Below are 27,449 nucleotides of genomic sequence, written 5' to 3'. Positions count from 1 at the left end.
AATGTTTTGGGTGTAACCGTTCTTCAGGACTGAAGGGAGGGGGATGGGATTGGAAGGGAGTCAGGGGATGGGGAGGGAGGTTCTGGCCAATCCTTATTCATCAACCAATCTTACCATACACAATCTTATCTAGTCATTATCATTTTGCTGTTTGTGAGAGTTTGTGTATAGATTGGCTGTTTGTTTCCTCGATTACAATTGTGACCACACTGCTACAGCATTTAATTGTCTGGAAGGCCTTTTGGGACATCTTGGAAGTTGTGAAAGTTGCTATAGAAATTCAAGTTCTCTGTTATTGTGTGGGCACAGGATAAGGTATAAATTCTGCTCTGTTAATAAACTGAAGTGAAAGTCTGACATTGTCATCTGGGTCTTCGGTCATAAGTCCATGACAATAGCAGCAACCATTTGGTGCAATCAATAAGCATCCAAATAAAATATAAAAAATGCTCTAGACCAGCATTAGGTAAGAAAAGTATTCAGGAAGGTCCTTTACCTGTTGGGGTTGGTACAGTGCATGTATACACGTAAGGTTCCATTGTCGGCTGTGTCTTTGTGCACAGCAGATACATTCAGTACCCTGGTGCCGACAAGTCTTTTATAAATGAGAGAAAGCCAATAATCCTGCAAAGAACAGAAATAAAGGATTTTTTGTATGTTTGTTTTAATCAGGAATTCCTAAAGATGAGGAGACAGATACTGAAACTGTAATATGCGAGAGAGCCTGCAGTCAATTACAGAACCGGATTCAAGTAGATTTGGCAGTTTCTTTGTATAATTGCTATGTTACAGGGCTTTTAAAGAATTTATTCACAGAAATTTGGCGTCACTAGTAAGACCAACTTTTATTGCCTTTTCCAAACTGTCTGATGATTCAGCATCTTAAAATAAAACCAAATGGTTTGCTCAGCCAATTCAGTAGACAGCTAAGAGCCAGCCAATTGCTAGAAGTGGCATATATATCAGATCAGATTAGGGCATCAGATTTCCCTCCCTGAAAGATATTGGTGAACAAAACGTGTTTTCTTGAAAAAAAACAAATAATCCAATAGTTACATAGTTGCTTTGAGGATGCGTATAGGGTATAAGCAGGCAGGGAAATTAAGTTCTGAGTTTTGTGAAACAGGGGGTTCAACTGAGCGCAGGCAGAGAAAGAGTTAAATTCTGAGTTTTGTGAAACAAGAGGTTCAGCTGAGCATGACTCAGATCAGATAACCACTTACAGTTAACAATGGGGTGCTGCAGGCAAAGGTAATGGATTAACAAGGTGGAAAAGCATTTATTATGTAGAGCCATTTAACAAGATGAGGTAGCATTCAGTAAGTGAGGCAAGTTTAACAAGGTGAAAAATATTTATTTTGTGAAGCCAGTTATTCATTCTGTAACAGCAGATGGCTTAATCCTTACAACTGACACTTGCTGATTGTGACGGTCACCCAGTCAATATGTATGTTGCCTTATTTAGATGCTCCTCCCCGTAAAATGACTATATAGTTCATTGAGAAACTACTGTTCCAGAGGAGACCGTGAACTCATGTCCCTGTGCACATGGGCGATTGTTCTGTCTCCCTCCATGGCCTGGAATAAAGATGAAGGAGGTAAAACTATGCTGGATTTCTGAGCGTTTTGCTTTGACTGAGGGGTGAAAACAGGATGACAGCTTGGATATTAAATTTTTGTCCCACATTTGATTAACTAAATTTAAGTTCCACAGGGACTGTGGTGGGATTTGAGCTCATGTACCTGGGGTATACATTCAAGCCTCTGAATTACCATCATGACCACAATGGTGCCACATCTGTCCATATCCTCACACAAAAACAGCTTCAAATCACACCTTTGCAGTTTAAGAACTTAATGTAAACAAAAAATTGGAAATAGAAAATTGGTTTCAGTAAAATAACCTCAAAGCGATTGGACTGTCAAAAAAAAAGTAACTGGTTCACCAAGAATCTTTAGAGAGAAAACCTACTGTTTCTAAACTAATCTGGCTCTATGTAACTCCTGTCCAACACCAAAGAAGTTGACTCAACTGCCTTCTGAAACAGCCTAGCAAGCCACTCAATTATGCATTAAATTCTTACCCGCAGCTTAAAAAGACCACATGTTGGAAGATAACGAGAGATGAGCAATAAATGTCAGTCTTGTTAGGGACATCTGCATCCCAAGAATGACTAATTAAAAGGTTAAAATTGTGAGTGAAGTACAATGATTCTCTCCACCATACACAATTTGATAATTCAGTGCCTTTTTTTGCTAAAGAAACACACTTTCTCTGAGATAAATAGGCACCAAATCCTGAGAGATAATATTGTTTCCCTTGTATAATCTCTTACCTCAATCATAAATATTTACTCGCCCTGTCAGGTTAAATCATTTAATTTAATGTTAAATGTACTTGATAAGTAGCTCTTACTATTTTTCACTCTCTGTATAAATCAATGGAGAGCCACCACAATGCCAATTTAAAGCAGTTAATATAACCAGATCAGTTGTCTCTCTATTTCAATGGAAAAGCTCCTGTCTAAGTACCATATCAAGAAACAATTTACTTGGAGTCAAATAAATCTTCTTACCTTCTTAATGATGATTGAGGTGTCAGCAGCACCTCTTCATCTTTCCAAATGGTGCACCTATGCTGTGATGTTCCCTAGATAATTGTGAATTGTTGCTATTTTGCAGTGTCTAGGAGCTTCATTAATTCCTGGAGCTTCTAGAGAAATTCTAGAGAGTTGACAATCCTGTTTTCATTCCCTTCCACTTAGGTCCACAGCCCACCCTTATCAGTGAAAGGGTAAAGTGGCATTCTGTGCTGGAGTGCAGGAGGTAAATTCAACAATCCTGATCTTGCAAATTGCCTGACTGCAGCAGAATATCATGCCTTCAATGGCAGTATGGTAAATTGTAAATGATACACACAAACACACACACTCCAACTACCAACTCACCCATAAAATGCTGTTTGGTTTGCAACCTGTGATAGCACTGAACATTCTAAGTCAAATGGAGAACATGCAATGAAAACTGTGAATGTTTCTAAACAGTCAGCCTGCAGCACACATAATCCTTCCTGTATTGTTCAAATCTCCACCTGTCTTAACAACCCACAAAATGGCTATTGAATGAGGATGAAATTGCCTGAAACTATTTCATAATGGAAACATATTTCTGTTCATGATTTTCCAGTCATATCAGAGAGGGCAAGGTCATTGGAAAGGAGGAAGATGTTTTAAAAGCTACACACAAGTTTTGTTGGGCTCCTCCATTGCAGGGGTCGACCTAAGCTCCCAGTCACCACCCATTTTAATTACCTTTCCCACTCCCTTTCCAACATGACCATCCTTGGCCTCTCCATTCCTACAGCCAATCAAACCACAAATTGGAGGAACAACACCTCATCTTCCACCTGGACAGCCTACAGCCCAGAGGACTCAACATGGAGTTCTCCAATTTCAGATAACCTCCCTTACCATCCCAGACTCCTGTTCAAGCCCCTCACCTTCCCTTCCATTCCTCTGATTCACCCTTCCTTCCAGTTACCAACTGGATTAATTTCTCCCATTAACCAACCAGGTCATACCTTCTACTTATGTTCACCTATCCCTACCTTACCTCACCAGCCCACCCTCCCTCCCACCCACCCACTCCACCTCACTCCCTTATCTGCAACTCCCGCACATCCATCCTCAGTCCTGAAGAAGGGTTACACCCGAAATGTTGACTTTCCACCTCCTGATGCTGCCTGGCTTGCTGTGTTCTTCCAGCCTCCTGCCTGTCTATCCTAATTAACAGCCCTGCCCACCCAAGATTCTTTAAATTAGGTCCTGGTCAAATCAGGAATAAAATGTGTGCAGATTGTGAAATCACAGTGCTTACGTGCAATGCAAAGTGAATGTTAGTTCCAGTGTCTTTTAAAATTATTACTTAAATTTAAAAACTGTATCATACATACTGGTAAAGGGTCAAGAGTTCTATCCACCAGCTGGTAAAACCCTGCACCAAACAAAGCCTGTCGGATAACAACATCAATGCCCAATTTAGCCGACAGTCCAAGTTTGTCCAACCACCTGTAAAATAATGAGATGATGAGCACCTGGGCTGATCAAATGCCTCTCACATCAACTCAATCGATAAAACAAAACAACTATTCTGAAAATCCAGCACCTATATCTGAAATGCTTGCAGGTATTAGCTGGAGATTCACCTGGACCTCCACAAACTAAGACTGTGATTGTTGGGTTGTAAGATGTGTACATACAATGTGTAAGTTGTAAATAAATGTCAAAAGTTACATTAAGTTTGGCTCTAGTTCTATCCTCCGCTAATTGGATTTCTGGATTATAACACTAAGTGATATGAAAAGCAGTCTCCAATGCATTGAAACTCAAACTCTCCAAAGTATGATACAGTATTCTTTAAGCTTGATGGCTGTATTAACAGAACAGAATGACTAGTGATTAAAACTTTTCATTTCCCATGCGAATTAGCAGCTCCAAGTTGTTGTCGCGGTAGGTGCCTAACAAACAAACTCAACAGTGCCATCACAATCATGTCCAATCAAGGAAAGGGGGACAAGGGTATAATTCGTCAGTGTTCTCATTACTAATCTTGCAACATCTTTGGACAAATGATTCAAGTGTTGGAAGAAGGAATATAATTAGAGTGATATGGTGATCAGCTGTGCTGCCTCACAATGCCAGGGACCTGGGTTCAATTCCAGCTTTGGGAGTTTGCATGTTCTCCCTATGTCTATGTGTGTTTCCTCCTACGTTCAAAAGATGTGATTTGATCATAGAATCCCTAATGGAAACAGGCCATTAGGTCCAATAAGTCCACACCCGACCCTCCGAAGCGTGACCCATTCCCCTACCCTATTACTCTACACTTACCCTGACTAATGCACCTAACCTACACATCCTTAATATCATCGGCAAGTTAGCATGGCTAATTCACCTAATTTGCACATCTTTGGACTGTTGGAGGAAACCGGAGCACCCAGAGGAAGCCACGTTTGGTGATTTGGCCATGCTAAACATTGCTCTGTAGTGTCCAGAGATGTTCATATTAGATGGTAAAAAAACCATGTGGATGATGGGGGTGGGTCTGGGTGGGATGCTTTTTGGAATGTCAGTGCAGATTCAATGGATCGAGTGGCCTTTTTCTGCACTATAGGGATTCTATGATTGTATCCTGTGGTTGACTGTGATTCAGTTTAGTAGTTATCCAAGTCAGTCAGAGCACACCTATGATTAATGGTCATTTGGTGAAGGTACTGAAGGGTGATTCTGAACCTCCCTCAGCAAGCAGACAAGGACAGGAACAGATTCCAAACCCTCAGGTACCTCATGGTAATTCTATTATACTTGTTCATCTTGACAGAGGGATGGAAATTACAATGAGACACTGGGGACACTTTTCCATCCAGTTCATCATTTGAATTACTTGACGATGTTCCACAAATTGGAGGAGGTGCAAAAAATTGTAAAAAACATTGCATAGAGTCATAGAGATGTACAGCACGGAAACAGACCCTTCAGTCCAACTCATCCATGCCGACCAGATATCCCAACCCAATCTAGTCCCACCTGCCAGCACCTAGCCCATATCCCTCCAAACTCTTCCTATTCATATACCCATCCAAATGCCTTTTAAATGTTGCAACTGTACTAGCCTCCACCACTTCCTCTGGCAGCTCATTCCATACACGTACCACCCTCTGCATGAAAAAGTTGCCCCTTAGGTCTCTTTTATATCTTTCCCCTGTCACCCTAAACCTATGCCCTCTAGTTCTGGACTCCCCTGACCCTAGGGAAAAGACTTTGTCTATTTATCGTATCCATGTCCCTCATGATTTTATAAACCTCTATAAGGTCACCCCTCAGCCTCCGACGCTCCAGCTTTAGAACTTGTAAATTTTTTTCTAATTTGCTTTTCTCTTGGATATAGGCCATTCAATGCCTATCAGTGTTAGCGCATTAGACTGGACCATTCTCCTCTGGTCAAATTAGCACAATCAGTCAAATTAATTGGATGAAAATTTCTTAGACCTATGGGGTCTTACAGCAAATGAGTTAAGGATGCTTCAATCCAACTTCGGGGGAGGGGGGGTACAGGAGGCGGTGGAATTGAATGTCACAGAGCAAAAATTGTGAACACTGGAAAAGGGATGGCTAAAGAGGAAACATTAGCACAAGTAAAACTGGGTGGCCTTCAGATGGTGGGCTGAGCTCATATTTTGAAGCAGACCAGAGAGAATGATACTCTACATTGATTCTAATATACATCTGGCTTCATTCTGAATGATATAAATGTGCTGACCACTGTGCTATAAATTAACTGAGGAATTAGCTCTTATAAGTGGCTTACAGGATAATGAATGCTTGCTACTCACATAAAACCAGCTACGTATGTGTCTGAGAGATCAGGAGCTCCTCCTCCGAAAGCTGAACTGGTCTCCCCTAACCATACCTTCTTTTCAGGAGCAATTTTAGAAGCAATCTGTGGTAAGGGAAGTATAAGAGCTTAATGTTAATTTGAAGATCAATATTATTATTGACTGAACCATGAAAACAAGATTAATGATATATTTAAGCCAGAAACAAATATTTATTTTTGAAAAGTATATTCATAAAAATAAGTCATAACCAAAACTACTGTGGATTCTAGAAGTCTGAGATAAAACAAAATAATGCTGGAAATATACAGCTAATCAGGCAGCATCTGGACTGTTAACATTTCAGATTGAGCTGACCTTCCTATCAGAAGGATGTTGTGAAACTTGAAAGGGTTCAGAAAAGATTTACAAGGATGTTGCCAGGGTTGGAGGATTTATGGGGAGAGGCTGAACAGGCTCGGGCTGTTTTCCCTGGAGCGTCGGGGTGACCTTTTGGAGGTTTATAAAATCATGAGGGGCATAGATAGGATAAATAGACAAGGTGTTTTCCCTGGGGTGGGAGAGTCCAGAACTAGAGGGCATAGGTTTAGGGTGAGAGGGGAAAGATGTAAAAGGGACCTAAAGGGCAACTTTTTCACACAGAGGGTAGTGCGTGTATGGAATGAGCTGCCAGGGGAAGTGGTGGAGGTTGGATCAATTACAGCATTTAAAAGGCATCTGGATGGGTATATGAATAGGAAGGGTTTAGGTGGATATGAACCAAGTGCTGGTAAATGGGACTAGATTGCGCTGGGATATCGGGTCGGCATGGACAAGTTGGACCAAAGGGTCTGTTTTCATGCTGTACATCTCTCTGACTCTATGAGATGACTATCATCAGAGGAGCAGCAGAATAGAAACTGTTAATCCTTACTCATTACAGAATATCTGAATCTCAAAAGTTAACCCAACTTCTCTCCACAGATGCTATCTGATCTGCTGAGTATTTCCAGCAGTTTTCTTTTCCATTTAAAGACACTGTATGGTAATTGTGCATCATTGAAAGTGCATGAATTGTTCCATGACCCAGCATGTTAGACAGTCTAAAAGAGACGTTGATTACCTCTCGGTCTGACATTTGTTAATGACCTGTAAAATGTATAGGAAATAGAGGCACTTGGGGAACAGTGAACGTTGTTATCCATTTCAATTTGATCTGACTTTGCAGCCAGGAGCAAAATATTCATTCCAAAATAAAGAAATCACTTAAGCATCTCTATCCATGATCTGAGCAAAAAAGATTATGTTTAATTTTAAGTTACATAGGAAAGTTCTGTGTGTAAACTATACAGCTCATGCACACTCGATAGCTGAGGCTAGCTAGCAGCAACAATTGGGAGAGAAACAAATGATCTTCACATTATATATCTTTTGGAGCAGATTTTAGAAGCTGCAGTTATGAGTTTCCATCATTTTCAAACATTTGGCAGTGAGGAGGGTAGCGAGGAGTAAATTTATAAACTGATGTCATGCACTTGTCTAACAGCTGAACACTGTAACACTTCACCGAATAGTATGCTGTAAGTCAAACACTGTTATTCATGTGGCATCACCAAAGTTAAAGATTTTGTAGAAATACACAAAGTTCTCCAATTTACCTGTCTTTTAATTCCAGGTTGCTAGATAGCATAGACCAGTCTTTTCGACTTAACAAGAAATGCTATTTATTACAAATAGATTTCAGCCACAGGTAAATAATTATGAATTCTTGACGTTTAACTCTACCAGATAAAACGCTAATCCCCTTATAAAACTCACCCGACACACATATGCAGACAGACACAGACAAAAAAAAAAGGGTGTTAGAGGTGGAGAGGAAAACTAGGGTGGTTATTCAAATGGTCCTTGACCACAGGGTTCACGGAAATGATCCTTTTTGGCTTCTCAGGACTTGTTGTTTGGTGAACTCTATTTGGAAGGGGATGGCCAGAGCGACTGGTTCACAACTTAAGGTGCGTTGATTTATTAGTTAAAAATAACAATTTACAGCAATTGTTAGAGTCAGTGAGTCAAAGAGATGTACAGCATGGAAACTCGCCCATGCCGACCAGATATCCCAACTCAATCTAATCCCACTTGCCAGCACCCAGCTCATATCCCTCCAAACTCTTCCTAATCATATCCCCATCTAGATGCCTTTTAAATGTTGCAATCGTCCTACCTCCACCACTTCCTCTGGCAGCTCATTCCAAACACGTACTACCCTCTGCGTGAAAAAGTTGCCCCTTAGGTCTCTATATACCTTTCCCCTCTCACCCTAAACCTATGCCCTCTAGTTCTGGACTCCCCCACCCCAGAGAAGAGACTTTGTCTATTTATCGTATCCATGCCCCTCATGATTTTATAAACCTCTGGAAGGTCACCCCTCAGCCTCCGACGCTCCAGGGAAAACAGCCAGCACCCGGCCCATATCCCTCCAAACCCTTCCTATTCATATACCCATCCAAATGCCTCTTAAATGTTGCAATTGTATAAGCTTCCACCACTTCCTCTGGCAGTTCATTCCATACATGTACCACCATCTGTGTGAAAGCATTGCCCCTTAGGTCCATTTTATATCTTTCCCCTGTCACCCTAAACTTATGCCCTCTAGTTCTGGACTTCCCCACCCCAGGGAAAACACTTTGCATTTTTACCCTACCCATGCCCTACATAATTTTGTAAACCTCTATAAGGTCACCCCTCAGCCACCAACCCTCCAGGAAAAACAGCCCCACCCTTTTCAGCCTCTCCCTATAACTCAAATCCTCCAACCCTGGCAACATCCTTATAAATCTTTTCTGAACCCTTTCAAGTTTTACAACATCTTTCCGATAGGAAGGAGACCAGAATTGCACGCAATATTCCAACAGTGGCCTAACCAATGTCCTGTACAGCCGCAACATGACCTCCCAACCCCTGTATTCAATACTCTGACCAATAAAAGAAAGCATACCAAACGCCTTCTTCACTATCCTATCTACCTGCAACTCCACTTTCAAGGAGCTATGAAACTGCACTCAAAGATCTCTTAGTTTAGCAACACTCCCTAGGACCTTACCATTAAGTGTATAAGCCCTGCTGTGATTTGCTTTCCCAAAATGCAGCATCTCTCATTTATCTGAATTAAACTCTATCTGCCACTTCTCAGCCCATTGGCCCATTTGGTCAAGATCCTGTTGTAATCTGACCTGTTTCCACACTATAGGGATTTTATGATAAATCAAAAATAGAGAAAAATAAAAAGACATGGACTTTATTACACAAAAGTCTGCTTACCTCAAAAATTTGATTAATTTTAAGAATAAGGCTGTCCAACACCTGAGGGTTCAGGAAGTCCTTCAGTGATGCAGTCCGCCCATTCAGGTAATAACTGGCAAATGATGAAGCATATTATTGATACTGCATGTATTTCAGAGAATGTTAGCTACTCAATCCAGTGAATGCTTGAACATAATTACATAAAGTTGCATACTTAGACCTTTTCATCACCACAGTTTAATTGCATTGATGAAACTAAATTAAAACGAAGATGGTGAGTGTGAACTGCTTCATTTCCAGATGGGTCAATGGGCTGAGAAGTGGCAGATAGAGTTTAATTCAGATAAATGTGAGGTGCTGCATTTTGGGAAAGCAAATCTTAGCAGGACTTATACACTTGATGCTAAGGTCCTAGGGAGAATTGCTGAACAAAGAGACATTGTTGCAGGTAGATAGGATAGTGAAGGCGGCGTTTGGTATGCTTTCCTTTATTGGTCAGAGTATTGAGTACAGGAGTTGGGAGATCATGTTGTGGCTGTAAAAGACATTGGTTAGGCCACTGTTGGAATATTGCGTGCAATCCTGGTCTCCTTCCTATCGGAAAGATGCTGTGAAACTTGAAAGGGTTCAGAAAAGATTGACAAGGATGTTGCCAGGGTTGGTGGATTTGAGCTATAGGGAGAGGTTGAATAGTCTGGGTCTGTTTTCCCTGGAGCTGTTTCCTCAGAGGCTGAGGGGTGACCTTATAGAAGTTTATAAAATCATGAGGCACATGGACAGGGTAAATAGACAAGGTCTTTTCCCTGGGGTGGGGGAGTCCAGAACTAGAGGGTATAGGTTTAGGGTGAGACCGGAAAGATATAAAAGAGACCTAAGGGGCAACTTGTTTCATGCAGAGGATGGTGCATGTATGGAATGGGCTGCCAGAGGAAGTGGTGGAGTCTAGTTCAATTGCAACATTTAAAAGGCATCTGGATGGGTATATGAATAGGAAGGGTTTGGAGGGATATAGACCCGGTGCTGGCAGGTGGAACTAGATTGGGTTGGGATATCTGGTCATGGGCAGGTTGGACCAAAGGGTCTGTCTCTGTGCTGTCTCTATGACTCTATTCTGTTCTGGTAGCCAGAACACACGTATTTAAACAATATCTCTTTCCCTTTCCCCAAATTATTTTCTATTACCCTTTGGAAAACTGAACAATGCACTTTAAAGAACCTCTATCCATTCATCAGGATGGTCACAAACGTTTACAAATTTCTAAGTCCCACTTTTTATCTCATGTCCTTCAATACCCCTATTAGCCAAAAATGTATGAATCATTTCCAAAATTTATAGCTGCATCCATTCTCTCAGCTATCGCATATATTCATCAAGTTTCTGTGTACAATGTTACCGTTTTGTAAGTGTGTACAGAGAGTCCACAAGTTGTGAACAGGTTTAATCTGGAGTCTGTTTGCAAGTCAATATAATAAAGGACAATATAAAGCAGCCATTCATGAGTACAGGAAATATTTGTAGGTCAGATCCTTAAAATTACATCTTGTACGAGATCATACTTGGTGGTACAAGCTAAACCAGACATTCATAAATCATGAATCCCCTGTATTGACCTTCTCATTTATCTTTGAGAATGTGTCCTCTGGTATTGGGCTTGCACTAAAATGAACTATAACCAGATTGCAGAGGAACTGATCAACAATCACGATCTTAAATACCTCAGTAACATTATCTCGATGTTGTGCATTTATTTCAAATGCCTACAATCTCTCCTCAAAGCACTAAAGGCCAATCCGTATTGCAAGGGCAGGCCATTTCCTATTTGGATCAGTTCCTAAAACTTCATACAGTTGTCAAGGTGAATGTGGAAAACACTAACATCACAGATGTTATTAGGAATGGAAGTGTGAAGCATTTTTAAAACGGTGAGCAACTGCAAAGATTTGATTTCCAAAGGGACCTAAGTGACCTTGTTCATAAGTCACCAAAACCTAACATGCAGATAGACTGCAAGCTAGAAGGTAAATGGTATGTTTGACTTTACTGCAAGAGGATAACAATAGAGGAGCAAAGAAGTCCCATTTAAATTGTATAGAACAATTAATGAAACTGCACCTGGAGTATTGTGCACACTTCTGGTCCCCTTACTCAAAGAAGGATATACTTGACCCAGAGGAAATGCAGCAGGTGTTCACAGACTGAGTCCTCAGATGGTGGGATTGCCCTTTGAGGAGAGATTGAGGAAACTGAACTTGTATTCTCCAAAGTTTAGAAGAATGAGAGGCAATCTCAACAAAACCAAAGAGATGCTGAAAGGAATATACAGAGGAGATGCAGAAAGGATGTTCACTCTAGCTGGAGACAATCTCAGAATAAAAGCCAAGCCATTTAGGAATGAGATGAGGAGGAACTTTTTCACTCAGATGATCATGAAATTTTGGAATTCCCTACCCCAAAGGGGTGTGGCAGCTCAGTCAATGAATAAGTTCAAAACATTGATAAATTTCTCTCTAAGACTAACATAACCAATTATTTTCACTTCTTGCCAACTCCAATGGAGGGGAATACTCCCTCAGTGTCCAGTAAGGGCACCAAACCTCACTCCCTGGCTCCTGCCATATCTGAAAATTCTGTTTGTCTTTATCAAAACTGCTTCAATTTTATAGTAATGTATTTCAGCATGCTACTGTCACGTTAGGGGGCTTTGGATTCTTCATAATACTATTAATGGTACCATATTGTATTTTCAGACATCACCATGTGGTGTTCTGGTTTGTGTGGCTTGCCAACACCTATTCACCTTTTTCAATGAAGATCTAGAGCTTATCTAATTATTAGATGGTGAGGAAGAGATTGCTGGGATCCTTGCTGAGATATTTGTATCATTGGCAGCCATGGATGAGATGCTGGAAGAATTGAGGGTGGCTAATGTAGTGCCATTAATTAAGGAAAAGCCAGGGAACTATAGACCATTGAGCATGAACAGAGACACCTAGGCTGCGTAATTCCTTCAAAGTGGAGTTTCAGGTAGACAGGGTGGTGAAGGAGGAGTTTTGTACACTTGCCTTTATTGGTCAGTGCATTGACCATAGGAATTCGGATGTCGTATTACGGCTTTATAGGACATTGGTGCGGCGTTATACTGCATTCAGTTCTGAGCTCCCTGCTATAGGAAAGGTGTTGTTAACTTGAAAGGGTTCAGAAAAGATTGACAAGGATGTTGCTGGGATTGGAAGGTTTGAACTATAGGGAGAGGCTGAACAGGCTGGGGTTTTATGCACTGGAGCATCAGAGGCTGAGGGGTGACCTTATAGAAGTTTCTAAAATTATAAGCATCATGACAGTGAGTAGCTAAGGTCTTTTCCCAAGGTAGAGGAGTCCAAAACTAGAGGGCCTAGGTTTAAGGTGAGAGGGGAAAAATTTAAAAGCAACCTGAGAGGCAACATTTCCTTGCAGAGGGTGGGGCTTTTATGGAATGAGCTACCAGAGGAGTGATGGAGGCAGGTACAATTCCAACATTTACAAGGCATTTGAATGGGCACATGAATAGATAGAGTTTAGAGAGATATGGGCCAAATTCTGGCAATTGGGACTGGATCAATTTGGAATTTCTGGTCATCGTGGAGAATTGGACCAAAAGGTCTATTTCCATGCTATATAACTCCATGACTCTATATGAGAAACTTGTCTTACAGGTTTCATTAACTTGCTAGCCAAAATGACTAAACACTCCTGGGAGCTGTACAGAACACATTTTTTCTTTTGTGTACTCTTGCACACCTCAACCATCTCCACCCAAAGACTGTGACATATCCGATGGAGGGTGGAGCTCAATATAGCTTACTGTTAACTTTTTCAGAACCTTATACAAATGAACCTATCATCATCAGTACAAAAAAGAAGTTACCTACTGGTGCCAGGTGATTGCACTGAGGACATTCCCTCCGGTTTTAAGAAATCTAAGGGTAAAATCAGGGAAAATATTGTTAATTAAAAGATCACTTTGGAACAAAACAATCTCAGAATTTCTGGCCACTTCAAACTCAAACTATGGACCAAGGAAAAGACATACAAATTGACCCTTCTCCCGACTAGGCAGGAAGGTTTGGATTACTGTGTTGTCAGTCTAAACTGACACAGCACCTTCCTTAAGTTATAGAGATTTGTTATCAGATAATGGAAATTCTTTTGTTACATTTGTGGAAACTGTTCTAACAATACAGTTGAAAATGTTTCCAAAGTATATTAACAGACTCAATCACAAACAGATCTGATGCGCAAAGAATATTAGTCATCTTGCCTAGCCCAATCTATGAGCCTAAACTTTATTTTCAGGTAAAACTACCTGCTCTGTCAGGTGGACGTAAATGACCACAAAGTACTATCTGAAGGGAGCCAGGTCAGTTCTCTCAATGAGTTTGTAAATACTTGTTACTCAAGCTTTATCACTGGTTAGTTGTATCACTGCTGTATCTAGGATCTTACTGCATTTCCCTACATTACCACAGTGACAACATTACATCAGTATTTACTCCGCTATAGCAAACATTGGTATGTTCTAACGACATGAAATTGAATATAGGTAAATTGTTTCTGTTCTTTATTCCAAAGTCTCTAAATTGGCCCAATAGGCAAAAATCTTGAGATCCTACCATGGAGGTTCTTTTTCTACATGCCATCTGATTGGAGTTATTAATAGTGAGTAAAACCTCTGGTAACTAATAGTCATGGGGGCATTACTCCTGGAGCAGATATTTGCAAAATTGACAGAGAACTCAACCCTTTCAGCAAGGTGACTATCGCTTGTCTCCCAGGTTGTCCAATATCAGGTCCATAGAGTCCAGAGTGGTTGAAGCTCTTGAATGTGTGCAGCAGATTATACAAATGCTCAAAGTCTTGTCCAAGCTGAGAGCCATGAATTTTTATGTGAGCTTTCTTTCTAAAACTGTTGGGCTCTGTGAAAACGAGATAAAGAAAGAACAGATTAACAAGGTCGCATATTGTCCACCCTGAATTCTGGTCTGGTCACGTGTCCATTTCCACAGAACTAATTAGATTCAAGGTTTCAGTAAAAAGCACCCTACCAACTGACCATTTCCAACTTTTGACTTAGTTTATGTGGTTCATCGGAAGAGCACATTGATGTGAAATGCAAACAACTGGTAGCAGCAGCTTCTTTAAACTAGATCATCAGTGAGAGCTGAGTTAATCAAACATTTTGGTTGAGTACCTATAATTAATTGCTTGAGTATCAGACATTTACTTTAACAACCCACTGGGGTAGAGAAATCCAAATTTTAATGGTTGACCCCTTATTCTGAGATCAGGGCCACATATTCTAGACCATCCAGTCAGTGGAAACAAACCTCTCAGTGTCTGCCCTGTTAAACCTCTTCAGAATTCTGTAAGCATTAATGAGCTCACCCCTTATTCTTCTAAACTGCAGAGTATAGATCCAGTTTACTCAGTCTATCATTGTGGTTCAACCCTCTCATTCCAAGACTCAAGCGAGTGAACTTTCAGGAAACTGCCTCTGCTGCAAGTTTCTCCTTTGTTACACAGGGAGACAAAAGCTGTGCAAACAAGTATAAGAAGTAGGAGCACGAGTGTGATTTCCTAATTACTTGCTGTACCTGAATGCTAACCTTTTTTGTTTTATTATAGGTGTGGTCTCAAAGCCCTGTGCAAATCTTTTTTATTCATTCACAGGATGTGGGTGTCACTGGCTAGGCCAATATTTTATGCCCATCCTTAATTGCTCAGCGGGCACATTGCTATAGCTCTGAAGTCACATGTAAGCCAGACTAGGTAAAATGACATTTCCTTTCCTATAGTACATTAGTGGACCAGATGGATTATCCCCCAACAACTGACCATAGTTTCAAGCTTGTTATTGGACTCTAAATTCCAGATTTTCATTGAATTCAGATTCCAACATCTGCTGCGGTGGGATTTGAACCCAGGTCCCCAGAAAATGACATGGAAGCATAGAAGATAGGAGCAGGAGTGAACAATTTGATCATTCAATTTAATCATGGCTGATCATTAAAATCTATATCCTAATCCTGACCTGCCCCCATTATCCCTTGATCCTTTTAACCACAAGAGTTATATCTACCTAGTTGAAAACACATATTGTTTTGGTCTCAATCACTTTCTGTGGTAGTGAATTCCATAGGCTCACCACTATCTAGGTAAAGAGATTTCTCCTCATCTCAGTCCTAAAAGGTTTATCCTTTATCCTTAGCTATGGCCTCTGATTCTGGACTTCCCCATCATTGGGAACACGTGCACCAATACTGTCTATTCCTGTTAGAATTTAATTGGTTTCTATGAAATCCCTCCTCATTCTTCTAAACTCCAGTGACTACAATCCTAACCAACACAATCTCTCCTCAATGTTGCTATTTCAGGAATCAACTTGGTAAACTTTTCTTGCACTCCATCCATAGCAAGAACATCCTTCCTCAGATAAAGAGTCCAAATGCAACCTCACCAATGCAATGTATAATTGCAGCAAGTTATCCTTGTTTGTATCCTCTGGCTTTGAAAGTCAACGTATATTTGCTTTCTTTACTGCCTGCTGAACCTGTAAGAATACTTTCACGATTGGTGCATGAGGACACCCAGGTCTTGTTGAACATTCCCCTCTCTCAATTTACAACGATTCAAATTATAGTCTGCCTTCCTACTTTGGCTATCAAAGTGGATAACCTCACATTCATCCACAATGTACTGCATCTGCCATGCATTTGCCAATTCACTCAGCCTATCTAAATCACACTGCACCCTCTTCACGGACTACCCTTCCACCCAGCTTTGTGTCATCTGCAAATTTGGAGATATTACATTTAGTTCCCTCATCATTAACAAATATTGTGAATAAGTGGAATCCCATTCCTGATTCCAGTGGTACCCCACTAGTCAGTGCCTGCCATTCACAAAAGGATTTACTCTTGTTTCCCATCTGCTAACCAATTTTCTACCCAAATCAATACATTATTTCCAATACCATGTGCATTTATTTTGCACATTAATCTCTTATGTGGGATTTTGTTGAACGTTTTCTGATAATCCAAGAGCAGAGGCACACTGCTGAGACTATATAAAGTTCTGGACAGACCACGCTAGGAATATTGCAATCATTTCTGCGCTCCATATCTAAGGAAGGCTGTGCTGGCATTGGAGGAGATCCAGAGGAGATTTACATGAATGTGCCAGAGGATAACAAGGCTATCATATGAGGAGCATTTGAGGACTGTGGTTCTGTATCAGTAGAATTTAAAAGGATGAGGGCAGAATCTCATTGAAACTTACAAAATACTGATAGGCCTAGATAGAATGAACGTGGGGAAGATATTTCCACTAATAGGAGAGATTAGAAGCAGAGGCACTGCCTCAGAGTGAAGGGACAACCTGTTAGAACTGAGATGAACAGGAATTTCTTCAGCCAGAGGGTGGCGAGTCTGTGGAATTCACTACTGCAAAGGGCTGTGGAGGCCAAATCTTGAGTGTATTTATGATAGAGACAGATGTTTCTTGATAAGTAAAGGAATTGGAAAGAAGGCAGGAGAATGGTTTTGAGAAACATGTCAGCCCTGATCTAACAATGGAGCAGACTTGATGGGCCGAATGATTTAATTCTGTTCCTACATCTTATGGTCTATAGTCTAAACCATATCCAGTGGGTCCCCTGATAAACTCTATTAGTTGCATCCTTGAAGAATTCCAGTTTGCATGACTTCCATTTTGTAAATCCATACTGACTATGCCTGATTTGACCACTGTTTTCTAAGTGCTCTGCTATAAAGTCCTTAATGATGGACTCTAGCATTGTCTCCCCTATCGATATCAGACTCATTAGTCTATAATTCCCTGCTTTCTCTCTCCTTTTTAAAGTAAAGGAGTTACATTACCTACCCTCTAATCTTTAGGAACTGTTCTATGGGCTGACCCCTGGATTATTGGTCAAGAGTGTGGTGCTGGAAAAGCACAACAGGTCAGGCAGCTTTAGAGAAGCAGGAGACTTGACGTTTCGGGCAAAAGCCCTTCATCAGGAATGAGGCTGGGAGCCTCAGAGGTGGAGAGATAAATGGGAGGAAGGTGGGGCTGGGGGAGGGGAGAAGGTAGTTGAGAGTGCAATAGGTGGAATGGAGGTGGGGGTAAAGGTGATAGTTTGGAGGGGAGGGTGGAGCAGATAGGTGGGAAGGAAGATGGACAGGTAGGACAGGTCATGAAGATGGTGCTGAGCTGGAAGGTTGGAATTGGGATAAGGTGGGGGGAGGGGAAATGAGGAAACTGGTGAAATCCACATTGATGCCAAGGGGTTGGAGGGTCCCAAGGCAGAAGATGAGGCGTTCTTCCTCCAGGCTCCGGGCTGAAGTGTTCAGCAGAGTGCTTCAGAGAACGTTTCCAGGACACCCGCACCAATCAACCCCATGCCCCATGGCGGAAGACTTCAACACCACCCCCCTCAACTCCGCCAAGGACATACAGGTCCTGGGCCTCCTCCATCATCACTCCTTTACCACCCAATGGCTAGAACCCAACTCCGAGGTTCTCAGCCTCATTCCTGATGAAAGCTTTTGCCCGAAAACTCGATTTTCCTGCTTCTCTGACGCTGCCTGACCTGCTGTGCTTTTCCAGCACCACACTATTGATTCTGATCTCCAGCACCTGCAGTACTCAGTTTCGGATTAAAAATCTAGCGACTGTTACTAGCAACAAGGCCATCACCTCCTCAATTTTAGCAAGACTTATACCCATTGTAATAAAGGCCAACATGTCATTTGACTTTCTAATTGCTTGTGGTTCCTGCATGCTAATTCCATGTGATCCCCCATACACATCACAAGACTTTCTGAACATCAAAATTTAGAAGTTTCATATCTTTTGAAAAATCCTTTGCTTTCATATTCTTGTTACCAAAGTGAATTAAATTCATACTTTGTCACATTATGCTTTATCTGCCAATTTGTTGTCTGTACATTTAACCTGTATCTATCTCCTTGACTTCTTTTCATGTCCTCCTCACACCTTCGGTGCCATCTCACCTACCATCATAGATAGATTGCTCCCAATCTCTTTACCTAAGCAACCAATATACATTGGAACATGGACTTTATAAATAATTTTTATAGCTTTTTCAAACAGAATATTTTAAATAATTTATGCCTCCCTTTCTCTGATAAAGATCAGTATTAACCTACCATTTCCAAGTTCCCAGGACATATTATATTTTCTCATTGCGCAGTACTGCAGAAGCTTTTGAGCGTTTGAACTGTCCCATGCTTGCTTTTTCCTCAATAAGGCATTGAGACCAAAGATTAAATGAAGCCCAGAGCAATTTGCAAAACTGTACAAGATGTCCACAGATCTTTCTGCAAGTTAAAAATAAAATCAATTTTAGATCACGTTGTATACTTGTGCTGACACACTCCACTTACATGATAATGGTGCATTGTTCAGCATTACAATCAATTTACCCACTGCATGGCAGTCACTGAGATTTCAAAGGTTCTGCTCAATCTCTGGAGAAACAAGGATCCTAACACCAAGTTTAAAATGGTGAGAAAAAACAGTCTTCTCTCAACGTTGATATCACCTTGCAGATTTTGACTAACAATATTATAAAATTCTAAGATTACCTGAAATAGTAATGTTTTTAAAGTCTTGCTGGAATTGCTCTTTCAGAATGACAGGAGCTTGCAAGGCCAAGAGATGTGTTAGGTACTTCTCTACGTCATCAGGAATTGTGTTGAGGCAAGTACCTACCAGGAGATTAAGCAAAGAAATGGTCAGTCCTAATACTGGAAAGGGTCCTTGCCAAAAGATGCATATAAATTTGTATTTCCATCACCAGTTCCTGCTCACCATTCAGAGAAAATATCTGAAATTTCACAATTTCCACAGTGGTATCAGAAGTTGGGACTCAAATGAAACCTTCAGTGCACCATACACCAACACCACCCTATTTCCCCCCCCCCACACCCCCAAACCTTCATGGGCTCCCTTCCAACAACTTATTATGTTGTGTTGGCATTTTAATAATCAAATTCCTCTGCCATTTTAACAGAGTTATTGGTCCCTTAAAAGATTGCGCCTCCAATAATTTAGATGAGAGAACAAGCATGAGATGAGTATTAAATGGTGGCCTCGCCAGCGAAGCCACATCCCCTGAATGAAGACTTTAAAAACCATGGTAGGTGTTCATGAGGCAACTACTCAGAGGTTGATAGGTTAATGGAATGCAGTTAAAAATATACTGCAGGTATCAACTGCAAATGGATAATGTTTTAAATCATCAGAAATGATCAGTGGATTTCATGGAATATATTAACCATTATATAAACATGCAAACCCCCAATGACTGGTGGGTGGGTGAAGGTTAACATATGAAATCCCAGGACACAGGCTCACAGTCTCTTGACATTTTTATTGTCTCAGATAACAAGATGTCACTTATTCTGACAGGGAGAGCTGGAGAGGGATTGGATGTTTTAAAAAAAAACTTTAAAATCGAATCCCAGATTATAACTGGAAGCCTAATTTGAAGCTAATGGGGAGGAAAGATTATTTTAAACATTGGACACGGTTTAGTTCAGACTTTAAACACAGCTTTAATATCACACAAGCTCCACCCCATTTCACCTCAGGAACGGCATGGTGGCCGAGGGGTTAGCACAGCTGCCTCACAGCGCCAGGGATCCAGGCTCAGACCCAGCCGTGGGTGACCGTCTGTTAGACGTTTGTACAGTCTCCCCACGTCTGCATGGATTCCTCGAGATGTTCCGGTTTCCTCCCACAGTCCAAATATGTGCAGGTTAGGTGAATTGGCCATAGTGTAGGTTAGGTGAATTTGCTTTTGGAGGTGCAGCGATAGGATGAGGGATGGGGGGGGGGGTGAAAGAGTCTGGGTGGAATGCTCTTTGGAGAGTGGGTGTGGTCTTGTTGGGCTGAATGGCTTGTTTCCACACTGTACAGATTCTATAGATGCCCTCTGCAGTTAGAATGAAGACACAACTGTTAATAGCAAACAGATTAATGCACACAGGCATATCAGTATTAATATCATATGATCTCAATCATAAAGCACAACCATGCAGGCAATTTAAAATCTGAGCCCACTGACTCAAGCAAGTTGAAAGTGGAACATAAGAATGGGAAGAGGAAGGTTCTCATATCAAACATGTGGCACTTCACAAAATAAAATGCAGAAAATCAAAATATTTAAATCTATATCCACATCCCAAGAGTATCAGTAAAGAACTGGACGACGCGTAGAAACCCATGATCAACAAACCACTTCATTCATTCATTCCCTTAACCCTTCCCTATATTTCCCTCTCAGGACTCAATTGTGAAATCAAGGTTCCCACCATCGTGACCAGTTTGAAGGTTCAATAGGGAAGACACCACACACTTACAGACAGGTACTTCCTTCCTGTGTACACAAACACATCAAATACACAGACTAAGGGCTCCAAGATCAATATTTACTGAATGCATTTCTTTGGTCTTCATTTCACCCAGGATTGTGTGCCTGTGTTAGTGTTTCTTGAGATTAATCTTTCTCACACTCCCCTCCCACATCCCACACAAACCAACACAGAGCATCCACCCTGTCTGGAGCATCTTAATGGAACAACATATATTTAAAAATTAAAACGCTCTTCAGAGAGGAGATTACACAGCAATGACTAAGATTACAAGCAACCATGTTTCAGACGGCTATACTGCAGATGTAAACCGATTATTTCAAGGAAAGTACAGCTGGTGAGACATTCCATGCAAATAACTCAGAAGGTTTATTTAGTCTGCATAGTACAGTATCAAGAACAGAAGACAGCCTCAGTTCTTTTTAGAAGAGGCTTAAGACTTAATGTTAACTCCCAGAGGGGATGTAAAAATAACATTATTTCCTTTGAGAAAGGAAATGGCCATTTTAAAACTTAAAAGAAAAACTGAATGCACTGATCTTTGCAACAGAAGTATTAATAAAGATCAGTTGCTACCTAATTGCAGGTGGGGACTTCGTGGCTTGGATGGTAAAAGAACAAAAGAGAGTGAAATTTTAGAAAATCCACTCCTTTAATTTAGTAAAGAATTAACAAAACCTGATTTAGTATCCAGGCACTTGTGCCAGCATCTTGTGGCAAACCAGCAGCCAGTGTGTACACATCAATAATGTTCTAATCATAATATCATATCATCCAGATAAAGTTTGGGAAGAGAAGCTGGCAGTTTATTGCAAAATTGTCACAAAATTAAAGACAGTTGTGTTACTGAGTGCATGTCGATCCAGGGTGAAGGAATGTGGGAAGAGAGTTTCTGGATTTTGATCCAGTGATGGTGAAGGAATGGTAATATATAGTGGCCAGAGGCTTGGAGGGGAGCTTGCAGCTAATGACGTTCCCATTCTTCTGCTGCCAATGCCATTCCATGTTCACAGAGATTGTGGTTTTGGAAGATGCAGTCTAAAATCCTGAGTTGATGCAGAGCATCTTATATTTTGTACACACTACTGCCATTGTGAGTTGGAAGAGGGAGTGAATAGAGACATAGAGTCATAGAGATGTACAGCATGGAAACAGACCCTTCGGTCCAACCCGTCCATGCCAAACAGATATCCCAACCCAATCTGGTCTCACCTGCCAGCACCCGGCCCATATCCCTCCAAACCCTTCCTATTCATATACCCATCCAAATGCCTCTTAAGTGTTGCAATTGTACCAGCCTCCGCCACTTCCTCTGGCAGCTCATACCATACACGTACCACCCTCTGTGTGAAAGAATTGCCCCGTGGGTCTCTTTTATATCTTTCCCCTCTCACCCTAAACCTACGTCCTCTAGTTCTGGACTCCCCGACCCCAGGGAAAAGACTTTGCCTATTTGCCCTATCCGTGCCCCTCATATTTTATAAACCTCTATAAGGTCACCCCTCATCCTCCGACGCTCCAGGGAAAACAGCACCAGCCTATTCAGCCTTTCCCTATAGCTCAAATTCTCCAACCTTCACAACATCCTTGTAAATCTTTTCTGAACCCTTTCAAGTTTCACAACATCTGTCTGATAGGAAGGAGACCAGAATTGCACGCAGTATTCCAACAGTGGCCTAACCAATGTCCTGTACAGCCACAACATGACCTCACAACTCCTGTACTCAATACTCTGACCAATATAGGAAAGCATACCAAACGCCTTCTTCACTGTCCTATCTACCTGCAACTCCACTTTCAAGGAGCTATGAACCTGCACTCCAAGGTTGACCTTTGAGCTCTAAAGCTATTTGTCAAAAAAAGGTGGAGCCTTCTCTTCAACAGTTTCTGTTTATAATGTTTATTCAGTAGTTTTGAAGTTCCTATTCAAATTCCTGTCCCTCACATGCCCTATATACATGGCTGGGAGAAACAGGTCAGTGATCACCACCGCACCCTCTTCCCAATTTCGGGGTATGGACCTCCACTTTACAGGGAACAGCAGAAGTGTCACTGCTCAGTTATCTGTAGTCAGCATCTGAACTGTTGCCATGTGATGTAGAGGAGCATGTTCAGCGACCTACCAGCCAACTAAGCTGAGGTTGGGAACTCACTTGCTGGGGCTGCAATTATGAAATGCTTCCATTGTGGCCTAAGTAGTTAACTGCATTTTAATGCATTAACCCATAATGGATTATTAGCACATTATTTTCCCCCAAACTCCTCCCAGAACGGATTGATTTAATATATAAACACATTGACTCTGGGGCTGATTTTAACTTATAAACTTGGATGGATTTTGGGGGAGTTAATATTTCACCCATTGTCTTGGATTTTTTTTTAACCGAGGGGGCGGGCGGGAGGAGGATTTTGTTAAATTCCAGTTGAACAAGAATGTGATAATTGCCAGATGCTTCACCGAGCTTTCTACACTCTCAACTCATACATTTGGTATGAATGAGCCAAAAGGCAGAGATCTAGCAATGGAATAAAGCAGGAGAAATTACACAGCGGCTGGACCATAGGTTCATATTGGTGTCCCCTTGCAAAAGGGGAAGTCCATGCAGCCCAAACCGACTGTCAGTTGTTCCAGATAACAATTTCACCGAAGAGTAACATGGGTCAAAATGATCAACGAAACAGCTCAATGTCCCGTCAGCAGTGGGGAAATGTCAAAGTCACGAGGATTTATTGTCATCACAAGCCCCTTCCAGGCAACTGCTGAGGAGAGAGTGGAAATGATGAGTCAGCATGTGATTCACTTCCGATTTGCTGAATTCACGCTCGCCTGCTGGGACGTGCTGGTGAGAATTTTGAAATCCGGTGTGACACAGCTCAGTAACAGAGGGTGACCGCGTGTCTAAGGACCACCAGAAAAGAGCCTCCTCAATTAATCGGTAGCCACTGTCTAAGCATGTCATTCTACGTAAATGTTACAATTTACATCGAGCACACAGGTTCACCTTTTGCAACCTTTGCCCAGTTCTAGGGCAAGGATATGTTGAATTATTGGCACCTTTTGTGAAAAGCACTAGAGCACCGTTACACAATCTCGATACGTCAACAAAGATGGGGAACACATAAATAAAATCAGACAGGCAGGAAGATAGCACAGCTCAAACAAAAATTTAGATGTTATATCGAGTTTCAAACTCAGAGCACCAGATAATAGTGGCCGAATGTCCTGTAATTCTGAATTTGTAAATGCTACTTACTCGTGGTACTAAATTGTGATTTGTGGGGGGGTGGGGGGAATTCACTTATTTTACGTGCAGAATGCCCAAAGGAAGACTAAAATTTGCTTTTGAGCTGTTTTTAATGTTCACAGTTTAGAGAAGTAACAACCTGCATCACAAAGTATCTTTAGATTCAGATAGTCTTTCTTTCAGCATTCCTTCTCCATATATGTCCTTTTTAAATTTCAAAACATACTTTATTCATAAAATATACCAGTACATAGTCACGAATGCAGTTCAGTTCTGTACAACAGCATATCAAGGAAACAAACAAACATTGGCTTTTCACTCGATTCAAACAAATCAAAAGGATCTCTCACTTGAGCCAGGCTATATTTACATATGCGTGAGAGACCAGGATAGTCCAATAACTACACAGACCCCCACTTAACTTCAGCAGGAAGACCTCAGAAAGAGGTCTTTCCTTCTCTCTGTATGTGCTACTTTACATTGCTCTGTATAGAACCGCAGCTGACACATTTGTCTACTCTGTGAACCCACCCATGCTCTCTTTCAGTTGCTGTGTCCTCTAATATGGTAGCACCAGTACATTTTAGAGTTGTTGCACATCATTTCACACCATATTAAAATTACATTCAGAACTACTGGTCAAGCAATTCCCTTCATTCAAAACAAAGTGAAAATTGATAGCTGTTTATCGGAGGAATGAGAAATGGCAATTAAAAATAAAGACTACATTTTCTAAAGGAGTTGCAGGATGAGAGGAACTTCAGATATATGTTGAAAGTGATAAGGTAGATTGAGAAAGTGGCTAATAAATGTGTTGGGGATCCTGGACTTTATTAAGACAGCCACAAAAAACAAAATCAAGAAAATTATGACAAATCCTTATAAAATACTGGCTTATTTTTAAAACTGCAGCATTGCATCAGCACTGAGCAGCACGCTTTGGTAAGAATATGAAGGCATTGGCAAGGTGAACCACAAGCAAGGAATACCGTGGATGAGGAAATGACATCTTCATGCAGAGTTCCATCATGGCAAATGGCACAAGGTGAAGTAGGAAAGCACAAGTGCAATTAAATGAGAGAAAAAAATATGAAATTCAACTTTTGTTTTCTGTGCGTCAGTCGGACGTTGTAAAGGGGAAAGAAATGAGAAGAGACCTCATTTGGTGCTTCACTGAGATACTAGACTAGATATGTCGTGATCTAGTAACTGATAATGGCCAGATTGGCTAAAAGCTGGACAAGTGGCGAATCTAGGCATTGCAATGGGAGCAGAAAAGATTTATGTGTGCTGTTCCAGGAATTAGAGACTTCAGTTACAAGGGTAGATCGAAGAGTTTGGGATTAGAATTCTTGGAAAAGCAACAGTTGAGAAGAGATGTGGGGCCTGGACAGAGAAGACAGGAAGAAAATGTTCCCGTTGATGGAAAGGTTGAGAACCAGACAATATCAACTTAAAGTAATTGACAAAAAAAAGAGGTGATATGAAGAAAACACGTTTTTACAATGTTAGGCTGGAATGCACTGTCTGAGAATGTGGTAGAGACAGATTCAGTTATGGCTTTTGAAAGAGTATTAGCTAAGCAACTGAAGAGAAAATATTTGTACATCTACATGGAAAAAACAGAGGATTGGGATTTGTGGAGAGAGCTGATGTGGACACAATGGGTTAAATGGTCATCTCATTCTATGCTGTAATCATTCTATGACTCTCTAAAGTGAAATACTTTTGGTAGGCATCATGACTTTCAATCCAAAGACAATGTCACAAGATAAAGAATGTTGTTTAGTTTATGATCAGGTTAATGTTTACCTTCAATTCTTGAAGATTCCCAGCCATGTTCTTGTGGTAAGGACAATTGATCACTTGGTTCAAATAAAACAAAATCAGCTCCGGTCCCACCAAATCTCAGGTACCCAGGTGACAAGCCTTTTGCTAAAGTGATTAGTTTCTGAGATCTAGGTTTAAAAAAAAAAGAAAGGTCTGTATAACAAAATGCTACAAACAGTGAGCTTCTCCTTTTAAAATCACACATACATCCATACTTACAAAGCGCCCAAGTCAGAAAAGTAGCAATAACAGCATTGTCAAAGTCCTTTGGGCTTTTCTTGCAATCCATAAAGTCATGGGCTGCATCACCTTTTAGGAAGAACTTGTGTGCAACTGGTTATGTAACTGAACATTTTCATGATAGTTTAAACACAGAAACCAAAGATTGAGAGGATGTCTTTATACGCAAATGGAAGGCTCAATCTAATCTAGGTAGCACATCACATTAAATATTGCTAAAGTAATGGTATTAGTTATCTGGTTTAATGAGGATTAACTGAATAGCCAGATAAGTAAGAAGGCATCAACCTGTCTGATCCATAACTCAATTTCTCTCTATCCTCAATGATGATGAAGCAATAGCAATTAAGTCTAAATTCAAGTTTCTTTTCTGATTTTGTGTTGCAACATGTACCTCATGAGTGCATATGCAAAAGAAATGATATACTCATGTTCACCAGTCTGCAGCACTGTACAGCCAGCAAAACCAAAGTTCTGATAACTGGGAACAAAGTCCAGTTCAAAACTAATCAACCTAAATCCAAGCTTGACCACATTTGATTTTTTTTCACATATTGGAATATTTTCTATGCTAGTGTATAATTAAAATACAAATTAACGGTCCAGTAAAGAAATTGCAGATTTAATCACTGGACTAATTAATAAGTTGCTGCCGAGGAATAAATGAAGCTTGTTGTTTACACAACATGGGTGAAGATAGATTTTCAGCTATAAAATGTGGGTAATTCCAAAGAAGTGAACACACACTATGTGTGTATTAGAGACTGGCATCAGAGAAACAAATGCAGTCTAACAACAGCTATTATAGTAATAATGTCTTAAAACTGTTTTGATACCAATGTTTACTATTATAAAAAAGGGAACTCTTTCTTGATGAAATGAGCAAATCATCAATCAGCAATACACCACAGGTCAAATTCTCTATTGATATTAGGGCTCTGGTGGTAGAGTGGTAGTGTCCTTGCCTCTCGGGCAGAAGGTCTGGGTTCAAGTCCCACCCTATATGTATAGCAGGTTTATTTAAA

At 40.8% G+C, this 27,449-nt stretch overlaps 1 protein-coding gene and 1 long non-coding RNA gene across 5 annotated transcripts in view; one reads left to right on the top strand and one right to left on the bottom strand.

The window, feature by feature from the left end:
• The window catches only part of LOC122539450, a 39,345-nt gene extending 13,783 nt beyond the window's left edge, over positions 1–25,562 (top strand). For 2 of the 3 annotated variants that reach the window (XR_006309084.1, XR_006309085.1), the window contains exons 2-3: positions 673–752; positions 2,766–2,854. This is a non-coding gene — a long non-coding RNA (uncharacterized LOC122539450). Of the gene's footprint in view, positions 1–672; positions 753–2,765; positions 2,855–8,321; positions 8,386–25,266 lie in introns of those variants that run through there. The other variant, XR_006309086.1, reaches the window with a different exon arrangement.
• hpse (heparanase) overlaps positions 1–27,449 on the bottom strand; it is a 38,619-nt gene that overhangs the window by 9,949 nt on the left and 1,221 nt on the right. The window contains exons 2-10 of one of the 2 annotated variants that reach the window (XM_043674294.1): positions 26,167–26,312; positions 19,319–19,441; positions 18,881–19,051; positions 14,452–14,626; positions 13,583–13,630; positions 9,692–9,785; positions 6,392–6,498; positions 3,953–4,067; positions 497–624 (exon numbers count right to left, since the gene is read on the bottom strand). In XM_043674294.1, coding sequence (XP_043530229.1) covers positions 497–624; positions 3,953–4,067; positions 6,392–6,498; positions 9,692–9,785; positions 13,583–13,630; positions 14,452–14,626; positions 18,881–19,051; positions 19,319–19,441; positions 26,167–26,312 — 1,107 coding nt within the window. The remainder of the gene's footprint in view (positions 1–496; positions 625–3,952; positions 4,068–6,391; positions 6,499–9,691; positions 9,786–13,582; positions 13,631–14,451; positions 14,627–18,880; positions 19,052–19,318; positions 19,442–26,166; positions 26,313–27,449) is intronic. The other variant, XM_043674295.1, reaches the window with a different exon arrangement.

Source organism: Chiloscyllium plagiosum, chromosome 32, assembly GCF_004010195.1.
Source record: "Chiloscyllium plagiosum isolate BGI_BamShark_2017 chromosome 32, ASM401019v2, whole genome shotgun sequence".
Taxonomy (NCBI): Eukaryota; Metazoa; Chordata; class Chondrichthyes; order Orectolobiformes; family Hemiscylliidae; genus Chiloscyllium; species Chiloscyllium plagiosum.
Note: the sequence above shows the minus strand (reverse complement) of the source record. Positions and strands in the feature narration are given on the sequence as shown.